The sequence below is a fragment of the Clarias gariepinus genome, chromosome 22 (assembly GCF_024256425.1).
Source record: "Clarias gariepinus isolate MV-2021 ecotype Netherlands chromosome 22, CGAR_prim_01v2, whole genome shotgun sequence".
NCBI classification, from domain to species: domain Eukaryota; kingdom Metazoa; phylum Chordata; class Actinopteri; order Siluriformes; family Clariidae; genus Clarias; species Clarias gariepinus.
Window position 1 is genome coordinate 10,234,788 of NC_071121.1, and position 12,514 is coordinate 10,247,301.

Genomic DNA, 12,514 nt, shown 5'->3' on the forward strand with positions numbered 1-12,514 from the left:
TCTGTTGTACAGCCGTGGAAACCCGAATGAAACAAATGATTATTTTTTTGTTTTAGGTCACGCCTACAGCTGAGGTTTAAAACGTTGAAACACGTTTCATATATTTTATACACCCTTTAAATAACCGGATTACGTTAATTATTTAATATGATAATTAAACATACATATATATTAGTAAGGACAAAGCTTAAAATTAGTATAGTTTGTTGTGTTTTATGTGCTACCTTTTGAGGATTTGGGTAATACATGACACTAAAGATCAACAGAGCGCAGAGGTGCATTGTGGGTAGTGCGTCCAGAAGCACGTTGGAGATCCAGCATGGCAGCCAAGGCTAAGAGGTAACGTTAAGTTCGATGTTCGTTGTATTTATTTAACAGCTTAAAGTAATCATTTGGAGTGGTGGTTTAGTATAGTGGGACTTTAGAGGGTTTAGAGCTGATTGATTAAAAAGGTGATCTCTCTAGTATGTAGTAAAAAGTGCTGAAAATTAGCCCTAGTCAGCTAGATGCTACATGGAAGAAGTAGCACTTATAGTACTGTACTGTGACTTGTTGAGTTTTGTGATATTAGGAGTATATAGCAAGACATCTGTAATCTTGTATTCTAGCTTTATTACATTACATAACATAACATTAGAAGATTTGCTTGATAATTGTACAGATTAACTTCTATGGCTAGTTCACACTCAGGACTGTGATGTCTGAAAACTCTGGCCCATCAAGTCATTTCTACTTGCAAGGCACTTTGTAGAGCTAAACTAATTGCACTAAAAGTGAAATTCAGTCTGTTAAGGCTCATCCCACACATCTCACATTGTTGTACAGCTTCAAATTATACTTTTGCATTTGATTCCAGTAACCTAGAGCATCAAATGCACATTCTGTATTGTCATATTTTGTGTGTGTGTGTGTGTGTGTGTGTGTGTGTGTGTGTGTGTGTTACAGGAAATTGGAGGATCTGAGTGTGGATGAGTTTCTGACTGGATTAGACTCTTTCGATGGGTCTGGATCTGAAGATGAGGCTTCAGCCCTGGAGAATGTGAATGATAACTCTGACCAGTAAGTATACTCTTATTTTGGTTAATTAATAATTAAAAAACAAATGAATACTTTTCAATAGTGATATTTTGGGAAACGTTTTCTGATGAAAAGCGAAAATGTCAATGCATTTCTCTTTAAAAATAATTAAAAGGGCAAGGTGATTGCTTATTTAAGAATTAAACACTGACTGCAGGGCGGAAGTGAGTGTAATTTCTTTTTGCATTCAGTTTCACTTAATTGAATATAAGCATTTTCCTTCGTTTAAATATTTTTGCCTCACTGCCCTGAGCAGCACATAAATAAAAATTAGACTGCACAGTAATGAAAATAAAATTTATACTACTGTTAGACACATTAATTTCAAGTGTTTCAAGACCCACGTTTACAAATTACTCCTGCTTAATTACTAAAGTACACTGCCTGGCCAAAAAAAAATATTTTGTTCGACTGCCTTTAGCTCTAACTACTGCACTCGATGTCGTAGGCAGTACATGTCTGAAAATGATTCCTCATGTCCCAGAAATCTCGTACACAGTATGTCTGAAGAAAAAATGCATTGTACATATACAATGGGCACTGTACATATACAGTGCGTGTATGTGTGTGTGTGTGTGTATATATATATATATATATATATATATATACACACAGTACATATAATGCAGAACAATAAATTGCCCCTTCTGTAAAATGACTTCGACTTTCGGGTTGTGATGGCGGTGTACAATCTTTGTTCCAACATTGTCTCAGTCATTGTGTGTGTGTCAGGCGATGCATTTATTTTTTTATTTTTTTATTTTTTTATCGAGCTAACCTTACAGTTTAAGAGTTAGATGAAAACCAGCGCAGCTTTTATTAGCTATAGGACTTGCCCTGCAGGCTCATGCCTACCTTTTATAAAGGGTGCTGCTGTTTCTTATGCTGTAAATAACATCTCGCTATATTAGAACTATACTTTTAACTTTAATGTGATTATAACAAACACTGCTCCACATCCTAACTAACTCCTCTGTTTACTCATCCTGTGTATCATGATCTAAACTTCATTATAAACCATAATTTGCTCTGGCACACATTAACAGAGTTCTGTTTGTTTGTTTTTTAAGGAGTCTCAAAAAGAAGGGCAAAGCATCTCAACACAAAGACCAGCTCTCGAGGCTTAAGGACAGGGATCCAGACTTCTACAAGTTTTTGCAGGACAATGACCAGACGCTGCTGAATTTCGATGACACTGATAGTTCAGAGGAGGAGGATGAGGAAGATAAATATCATCAACTCCCATCTCAGTTGGAGGTGCGTCCTTATGTATTAGATACTTATGGGCAGGACACTATAGGAATATAATGTTTGGTTATATACCTATAATTAAGATATTTACATACACCAAGGTTTATTTTAACAGTCTGAAAGATCCTGAAGGATGATGTAATGTGTTTTTAGAAGCTTCTGATAGGCCAGTTGTCATGTTTATGATGATGATGGCAGACATGGATATATTTAAAGCCAATGCACTTTTGCCCATGGAAAAATTTAAGCAATTGAGCCGAGTACAAATAATAAGAACAAATAGTGCATCTCTGAAAGTACTTTTTTTTTTTTTAGTAAGATAACATATTTGCAAACAGTTGTGTGGGCTTTTCTGAAGAAATCAGTCCCTACTGCGAAGCATGAGTGTGGCAGAATTATGTTGTGCATGTATTTTCCTATAGAGAGCTTGTGGGAGGCTATGCCAAGCATGTGATTCTCATCAGGAAATTAAAAAGCAATGCCAATGAATAGTAAAAAAAGCATGTGCAACCCAGTAGAAAGTCAGACAATATGTAAAACCTGAAATCCGTATGACATTTAGCAGTCATTATTTAAATGAGCTCCTGTTGAAATATTGTGCATACACTAATTGATGTAACATAAGAAGAGTACACTCAACCCAATGTGAAGTGTGAACGTGTGAAGTGTGTGTAAAATGTCTTTGTGTAAGAGGTAGTTTCTCAATTGTATATAGTATACTCTCAGATTTATTATTTCTAACATATTTCAAATTCAATTTCAAATTCAAATTTTATTTGTCTCATACACAGTACGATATGCAGTGAAATGCTTGTACGACCGCCGGTGACCTTAAAAAGAAAATAAAAACTATATATAAGGAATAAATATTAACTAAAAGAAATACGAAGGAAAATAAATGTAACTAGTAAAATAAACAAACTGTACAAATAAGGGCATAATAAAAATATTACAAAATATAGACATATAGGAATATGGGGGGGGGGAAATGTATGTATAAAAATTTTAAAGTGGCAATGGCTGTGCAAATATGCATAAAAAGTGACTTATGAAAATGACTTGCAGTGGATTCGAGAACTGTCCCTCCTTACAAATCATTTTATTTAAATTAAAAATAGATTTTAACGGAATAGTATACTGTGATTTCAGGATGCCAGCTCAGATGAGGAGGCGGATGGGAAGGACGAGAAAAAGGGCAAAAAATCTGCAAAAAAGACCACAAAAGTCACAACGAAGATGATTGAGGAATGGAAAACGAAACTTAAGGTAATGCTTGTCTTTATGCCAAAGAATGTGGTTTCATTATCATATATTCATACATTTACGTGGTCTAGTTGAGGACCCTCAACAGGTAGTGATGGCCAGGTGGAGCCTCATATACAGTAGGTGTCCAGGCTTCCGAGCCAAAAGTTTCACCAAAATGAAGCCTCATTTAATGGGCTCATTATACTGCCATCTAGTGGACAAATGTTGTGTAGCAACTAGATCATAACAGTTAATATGTACATGCAGCTGCACTGGTCAAGGAAATGTTTATGCGCATAATCAACATCTCTGAATCTTTTGAAAATTAACACGTGACTTTCAGGGAACCGAGACACACTTTGAAGCAGGCTTCATCTGGACACGCCCCCTTCTGCTCGATACAAGCTTTTGAAGTAACATCACTATGGGCTCTAACAGCTATAGGCTCTAATAGTCCATAGTCCATAATAATCAGAATACTCGCTTAATTGGGAAAATATATATAACATGTAAACACCTCAACCTAAATGGTCTGACCTGATCCGTTTCGATCGGAATGAATTCTCAATGGAAGTGAGGGGGTGATGTAAACCTTTCATGATCATTATTCAGTAGGTAAATATTAGCCATGGAAACTGAGAATTTAAGCCGAGAATTTCTCTCATGTTGGAAAAAAATTTATTCTTTCTGTGCATGCTTGAATTAATGTTCGGTGATGTAACGAGCTTCCAGGAGAAAATTTTGCTTCCTGTTCGTGAACTAGCCAATCATAAAAGAGACTGAGTTCTTGTAACCAATCAGAACGCAGAAGTCAGGATTGGTCAAAAAAGATGGAAAGCCTAAATTAACCTTGAAGTAGAGGCGGGTTTCTGTTAATTTCATCAAATTAAATACTTCATAGCAGACAATCACTTGTCAAACAAGTTTATTCTGTTTCATATTAGTTACATTGGAAACTCTAATTATAATTTGGGTCTAGGGGGGAAAAAAGTTTGTGACCACCAACAGATGGCAGCACAGGGCTGCACACCCACCTTTATAAGCCAGAGATGTATGACATGATTCGGCAAGTTTACTTCGAGGTTTAATTCAAGTTGTTTTGAGTGAAAGACAATGAGGGATCAGAAAGACCTGTGCAAGATGATCGTCTGAGAACACTCCACAGCAGTACTGTCGTTGTTGGTGTCACATGGAACAGACCAGGCAACCCTCATTGATTTGAACATCCGCCATGCTGCTGCCAAGTTCATCTTTAAGCTGCTGACCCAAACTCGGGTGTATGGGTACGACCCTGAGACGAAGCAACAGTGGACGAGCCCGTCATCCCCACAACCAAAAAAGGAGAGACATGTCCGCAACTTGAACAAGTGCATGCACATCGCCTTTTCGACATTTACTACGTTGCGCATTGAGAATTCATCCCAAGTGACCAAACCGTCACTTTAGGCAGACCAGCTTTTAAGGAGGACGTGCGGCGAAATGGCTTGATACCTCCTTGTAGATCACTGCAAGCTCACGCTAAAAAATTGAATATGAAAAGGAAATAAGTGTGGTGGAACTGATTTAGTCCGATTTAGAATGAAAATCAAGGACAGGAGAAAGCATAAATACAGCCCGAATTGTTCTGTTCCTTTATACCGCAGCTTTATTTTTTATTAATATTTTAATATATTTTTTAATCTTATGACCGTTTTACCTAAGCCAGAAATGACAATATTAAATTATTAATAAACACCATGTCATATTTTTATTTTTATTTTTTTTTTACTGATTTTATAGTTTTTGTTTGTTTTGCAGAAAGAGTTTACTGCACGTCTAATCCGGGACATCACACAGGCCTTCAAAGCTGCAGTGGCAACTACGAAAGGTGATAAGGAAATAGATTGTCGCTACACTGTGGATGACAGTTCAGGTAAATGTCTTGGTTTAACTTAGTACGGTATGCATAAAAAAATGTTAAATCAGTATGGGTTGAAAGAAATGCTTGTTTGTTTGTTTTTTGTTTTTCAGTATTCAATGCACTAATCCTGTTCTGCATAAAGGACATGTATGGTGCTCTGAACGAACTGCTTAATTTGAAAGCGCTGGGCAAAGATAAAAAAAAGTAAGCGCATGTGCATGCTGGTGCTCTCAATCATATCAATCAAAGATTTCAACATTATTTTTAATTCATTCATTTTGGTGTATTTTCCATGTTACACATAGTTTCATACAATAATTTTAAGTGTTCAGGCATTGCAATGATTATACATGCATTGTGATTTTTTTAAGGTAAAATTTAAGCTTAATACATATTGAAAGGGAAAAAAAATCTGATTTTCTTATACATCTTTGTTCGCCAGATTAATATTGCCATCCTCAAGTCCCAGGTGGCAGAAGAATCAGCTTGACGTCAAAATGTACTTGAGTGGACTTGTTCAGGTATATTTGATTTGTGCTTTATTTCTTTCTTTTATGAGTTTGTCCTTTAAGTCTTCCCGAAGCTTAACACACTGATATCCGAGTCTTGACTGTTCACAGCTGCTCTCCAGTCTTACCCAGTCTTCAGTTATCGCTGCTGTTCTCCGCCACGCCAACCAGATGGTGCCATACTTCCTGTGTCTGCCTAAACAGTCCCGGCACTTACTGAAGGTAAGGGTGGCTTTTCTTTTTTTTTAACAACGTGAAATGTGTTAGTATTTATATAAATGCAGCGTGGGCGGGCAGATATTTCATTAACTGTTTCACTCACAGGGCAAGGAAAAACTCCAATGTGTTCAGTCTCATGTTGTGGTTACCCAAACTCACTAAAGGAGGCTGATGGTTCTAATCTAAGGTTCTACTTGTAGTAGTCGTACAAAAGAATATCTGATCATAATTGTGAATTGCATTGCCTTGTCACAAGGGCTATTCATGTTGGGACATTTGACTGTACAGAATAACAGGACACAGTTATCAGTGTAAAAACTACAACCATGGGCAAAGTATATATTACATACAGTGTGTGTGTGTGTGTGTGTGTGTGTGTGTGTGTATATATATATATATATATATATATATATATATATATATATATATATATATATATATACACACACAGTGAAACCTTGGATTGCGAGTAACGCTGTTTGCGAGTGTTCCGCAATACGAGCAAAGATTTTAAAAAAATTTTGAGGTGGAAAACGAACAAGTCTTGGAGTATTTTGTATCACGCATGTGATCACAACTGAGCCAACGTTTTACCCCTCTTGTGCTGCGAAATTGTGGGTAATCGTCTCCCCTGCTGGGTCTTAGTGCTGCTGGGGCCATCTTACTGGTATATACTGTGTATATAATATTTTGTTCTATAGCAAAAATTTTTCTTCATTTTACTTCTTTTTATTCCATAATTTATTTATTTAATTAATTTTTTTAAGGTCACGGACGGTCGTATAAGCATTTCACTGCATATCGTATGGTGTATGTGACAAATAAAATGCACATTTTAAAATATTAATTTTTACAAAGTCTGCTGCTTCAGTGTTTTTAGATCTTTTTGTTAGATGTTACTATGGTATACTGAAGTATAATTTCATTAGTGTCAAAGGCTTTTATTGACAATTACATTAAGTTTACACAGGGACTCAGGATTTGCAGTGTTTCAATAGGAAAGTGTAGTTGCAGTGTTTCCCAGTTCTCAATAGGATTAATGTCTGTTGCCATGGACTCAAAACTTCAGTGTTTTGTTCTCTTTTGGCTTACATCAGGGTGCGCCATTATGCTGGAAAAGGCATTGTTTGTCACTAAAACTGTTCTTGGATAATTGAGAAAAGTTGCTCTCTGAGGATATTTTTGTACCATTCTTTATTTATGGCTGTGTTCTCAGCACAATTAGGCAAAATTGTGAGTGAACCCACTCCCTTGGCTGAGAAGCAACCTCACATATGAGGAATGGTCTCAGGATGCTTTACTGTTGGCATGACACAGGACTGATGGTAGCGCTCACTTTTTTTTCTCTGGACTAACATTTTTCCAGACAATCAGTCAGTAAGGGGATTTTATCAGAGTAAATGACTTTACCCTAGTCCTCAGCTGTCCAATCCCTGTACCTTTTGCAGAACATCAGTCTGTCCCTGATGTTTTTCCTGGAGAGAAGTGGCTTCTTTGCTCCCCTTATTGAAGTACGAGTGTGTGTGTATGCTAAATGTATTTCTCCATGTAATCCCCTGCTACACTAATGCACTTATCCCGGCATTCCACTAGTACTTGAATACCATCACGGTAGAAAGTTGTCTTGGGATGCCATAGACATGATTGGACTGTATGCTTCACATCAGAAACGCTGGCCTCCCATGAACTCCTTTAATGGTCCAAACATGTGTAAATGGCTCGGAGTGAGACTAAAGTGATTATTGGATACACAAATATTCTCCTCTTTTTTTCTTTGCATAGCAACTGATTAAGCAGTGGAGCACTGGAGAAGAGACCGTGCGAGTGCTGGCGTTTCTGGCCATTAACAAGATCTGCCGCCACAAACAAAACACGTTCCTGAACACCGTCCTCAAGGTAAGTCAGCCACGCACCGACTCTTCAACACTGCCGCAACACAAGTCATTTACACTTTGTTTACACTTTAATTTCACTAATGGTGGGGCCGGGTAGCTTGGTGTTTAAGGTCAGAATGTCCGTGGTTCGAACCAGAGCGACACAGGGCTGACAATGTTGGGCACACACTCAAACAGGCATCAAGCTGGCAACACATGCCTGAAAGAAACTGCCAGGGAAATGAGGGATATCTCTCCAGGGTGGGGGGTATTCATCACCCAGCAACATGTTGACCGACCCTTTTAATACAATAAATCTGATGAATGTGATCTCTCTCTTTGTAGCAAATGTACATTGCGTACGTCCAGAACTGCAAGTTCACCTCCCCCAACGCGCTGCCTCTAATAAACTTCATGCAGCGCACTCTGGCTGAGATGTACTCTCTGGACACACAAGTCTCCTACCAGCATGGCTTCATCTACATCCGCCAGCTCGCCATCCACCTGCGCAATGCCATGAACATGAAGAAGAAGGTCAGCCTTAGCAAGAACTAAGGGCTCATATCAGTGATGAATGAATGATTTCTGATCTTGGCAACTTTGTGCATGCACAGGGAGAGTTGTTGTTATCCATGTGTTTATAATAGTTTTTGTGTGTGTGTGTGTGTGTGCGTGTGTGTGCAGGAGACATACCAGTCTGTGTATAACTGGCAGTATGTGCACTGCCTGCATATGTGGTGTCGAGTGCTGAGCACAATCTACCCCAGTGAGGTGCTCGAGCCCCTGATCTACCCCCTGTGCCAGGTCATCGTCGGCTGCATTAAGTAAGTTTGCAATACAGGATTGATTCGCTCTATTCAATGCTTTCAGCAATATTTTCAGGAGTTCTGGATGGCGAACACACAAAACTGGACTAGAAAAATGTCACGTTTTTAACTTCACATTCCAGTTTTTGGCCAACAGAAGTACAGTCTGCAGTCTTCTGCAGTTGTTTTGCAGGGTTCTGTCTGTCCTATGATGCTTTACTGCTCACCATGTTTCAAAAGGGTGGTTAAATCTAAAATCTTGAATCTTGAAAAGTTTTCATTTTTGTATGAAGTAATTAATAAATAATGGCTATATGGCAAACTATATTGATTAAACATTTACTTGAAATTTAAACAGGAAAGTCCAGTGCCATGCATTAACCATTATATAGTTTATTTAGGGCTGATTCAGACACATTACATTAATAATTAGAAATTGTCACATCCGTATTGGCAGTTTACCCAAAAACGGTAGAAAGGTAGTATTTATGAAATAAGGCAACTGATAAACTACAGTGAGACTAATAAAAAAAAAAAATTTTATTCTTTGAATTTATTAGGGAGGAATGGCCTGTGGAGCGTTGGAAAAAGGTCATGTGGTCTGATGAGTTCAGAGATCAGGGTAGAGTAATCGGCACTACCATACAAGTCTGTGGGGGGCCGTGTTATGATCTCGGATTGTTTCTGTTGGTCAGGTCTAGGTTATGCCATCGTATATCCCCAAGAAATGAGGTCACCTGAATGTACTGAATGACCAGTTTTTCAATGGAAATAAGACATCATTTTAACGCATGGATTGGCCACCAGACCCTAACCCCATTAAGAATCTTTAGGATGTGTTGGAGAGGTCCTTTCGCAGCGGTGCAACTTTCCCCACATCAATCCAAGAGAAAAATCCATGCCGTTTTTTTTTTTTTTTTTTTTTTTTGCATGGCAGTGTCTGAATTATATGAATGTTTGTATTTAGCTTAAGAGGTTACGTTAAATGTTACACAAATTAGTACACTCATACTCCATGTGCTGATGTTTTGTGTTAACGAATTGTGTCAGTAGTTAAGGCATTGGCAGTTCAGAAGGTCCCAGTTTTAAAGCCCACGGCCACCAAGTTGCCACTGTTGGGCCCTTGACCCTCAACTGCTCAGATGTATAATGAAATAAAAAAGTCACTCTTAGGGTGTCCAATCAAGTCCAATTGTCACATCCATAGTGCTGGAATTTGTGCATAAGTTGAACATAAGCCTAACCTTTGATGCTCGCCTATCAGACATCGCCATGGTCTATCTGCAGGTTAGTCTAACAGTAGTCCACTTAGCATGGATGCGTTTCTCTTTTTTTTTAATATATAATTTGATATAACTGCTCAAGGAAACGGTTCCATATTCCATTCTAAATTGTGTTGTCATCATTGGTAATATTTTGGATTTGATTTGTTTTTGAAGTTGCATTAAAAGTCTCAAAATATTAGGTATGATACCTGAATATACCCTGATTATTAGGGTCAGTTCCAATTAACACAAGCTTTTTTTTTTTTGTTTTGATTGCTGCAAAGATTTCCTCCGTCAAATCGTTTTAACATATACACATCATATTGTTATAATTAATTTTGTTTAAATGTAATGTTATGCAATTAATTTATATATGTTATATATATAAATGATTCTTTGTTAACTGTGATATTGGCAGAATTACCAGCAGGTGGCAGTGTAGCCTGGATTTTGTGGAGATGTCAATTTTACCCAATGATTCATTGGTTTATAGTCTGGAGTTTGTCTTACTTTTCTGCCGTAACATTCTCCACGCTCTGTCCGTTTATAATACTGATTTGAAAAATGGTGGAGGCAATAAGATTGCAGTTGTGTTACTGTATTATTGCATCTGAGCTGCTACCTAAAGTTAAATAGTCCTCCTTTAGTTAAAGCCGCAGCCACTGTTTTTGATTAATGGCGTACATGTATGTGTGTTTGGTGTTTTAGGTTGGTGCCCATCTCCCGGTATTACCCGTTGCGGCTGCATTGCGTCAGAGCTCTGATCCTGCTTTCCAGCAGCACCAAGACCTTTGTGCCCGTGCTGCCCTTCCTGCTGGAGGTAAGAGTAGGATACGGCTCGTTAATTCTTCTTTATTTTAGGTTGATCCGGGCAGGTGTGCAGCCGTTTCACACGTCACTCCCGTGCTGTTCCAGCACGCTGCTGTGGCTCGGGTTTCACTTTGCCTGATGCCAGAGCGCGCGTGCGTGTGTGTGTGTGTGTGTGTGGGTTGGCATGGGATGTGTGAACATGTAAAATCCGTGGCTTTTGTCACCATGGTGCTCCAGTGTCCTGCTGCCGTCTAATAAAAGCCCTAACAACTGAGAGGGATGCTGGAGCGGTTCCTGATCCTGAATGCTTACCTGGAGTCCACACTTTTTATTTTTTTTATTTTTTTATTTTTTTAAATACAATTCAAAAAAAAAAAAAAAAAAAGACAGCTTAAAGTATAAGGGGCGTATGCGTGTTAAAGAAGCCTTTGTATGGAAAAAAGGCCATGACACACACACACACACACAGAGGGTGAGTGGAAAAGCCGGTTAAACAGTCGACAGCATTCACCGTAGTGCGAGATGAAAGATAGAGAGGACGGAGTGTTTGGTTTGCACGCAAGTGTTTGTCCAAGCGCTTGTGTGCGTTGGATATCTTCGTTATCAGGAGGAGCGGAGGTCACAAACCGTCGTGTGTATGTGTGTGAGGCTGGCAAGGGCCCCTGCGGTGACAGCTGCTGTGAGAATAGAAGCGTGGAGGCGACAGCAGCCGCAACCAGCGGAAGAAAGAGGGCCGAGGGAAGGGGGGTGTGGGGGGGGGGTGGTCATTGTAGAGTGGGGGGGAAGGGTGCACGTGTTGGTGCGTGCATGTGTGTGTGAGAGAGAGAGAGACAGAGAGGTCTGTGGTTCTTGTGCAGCTTTAGGCGTGCGCTGCGCATCACATCCTCTTTGCCTGAGGCGACCCTCTTTTTGCTCCCTGTGTTTATTTGTGATGCGCTGCCTGCACTTCCTGTTTTTGCTCTCTCGCTGTAAAAAGAGATGTAGCTACTTGCTTTTATTAGAGATGCAGAAGAAGCACCGGCTCAGTCCGACGCCCGTCACTTGCTCACTGAGCGCTTCGTCGTCCTCCGGTCCTAGCTCACTGAATCTGTTACTCTTTGTGCCTCCTTTCTTTCTTTCTTTCTTTCTTTCTTTCTTTCCTCCTCCCTCTCGGCATCGTAGTTTTCTAGTATGTGCGCGTGCTATCATTCGGTACTTCCTGTTGTATGGCCCCTGAGCGTATCAGGTTGGGACCATGTGCCACCACTTCCTCTTGTGTCCCACAGGCCGACACCACATCCGATGTTTGTACAGGCCGGCCATCCCTGAAACACACACACACGCACACACACACACAATGAAATCCCATAGCCCTCTAAACTGTCTCGGTGCTTTCACACTAACTCCCTTGCACTCTTTAAACAGTAGTCAGACGTTCCTTGAAAGTCCTGTTGCACAGAACATGATGTATAACAATCATCACAGGCATTAAAGGGCCGAACAAATGCTACATTTAATAGCCAAATTTAAGATCTAATGTTTAGCAAGGTCTTGGCTAGGCTGGTTTTGGTAGCTACGG

General features: G+C 39.3%; 1 protein-coding gene across 1 annotated transcript in view; it reads left to right on the plus strand.

Annotated features, from left to right (window-relative positions):
• Positions 1 to 274: 274 nt before the first annotated feature.
• The window catches only part of noc2l (NOC2-like nucleolar associated transcriptional repressor), a 41,409-nt gene continuing 29,169 nt past the window's right edge, over positions 275 to 12,514 (plus strand). The window contains exons 1-12 of the mRNA XM_053483355.1: positions 275 to 339; positions 946 to 1,059; positions 2,148 to 2,334; positions 3,478 to 3,594; positions 5,371 to 5,485; positions 5,584 to 5,677; positions 5,916 to 5,994; positions 6,094 to 6,204; positions 7,984 to 8,097; positions 8,421 to 8,609; positions 8,760 to 8,899; positions 10,855 to 10,966. Coding sequence (XP_053339330.1) covers positions 320 to 339; positions 946 to 1,059; positions 2,148 to 2,334; positions 3,478 to 3,594; positions 5,371 to 5,485; positions 5,584 to 5,677; positions 5,916 to 5,994; positions 6,094 to 6,204; positions 7,984 to 8,097; positions 8,421 to 8,609; positions 8,760 to 8,899; positions 10,855 to 10,966 — 1,392 coding nt within the window. The 5' untranslated portion in view covers positions 275 to 319. The remainder of the gene's footprint in view (positions 340 to 945; positions 1,060 to 2,147; positions 2,335 to 3,477; positions 3,595 to 5,370; positions 5,486 to 5,583; positions 5,678 to 5,915; positions 5,995 to 6,093; positions 6,205 to 7,983; positions 8,098 to 8,420; positions 8,610 to 8,759; positions 8,900 to 10,854; positions 10,967 to 12,514) is intronic.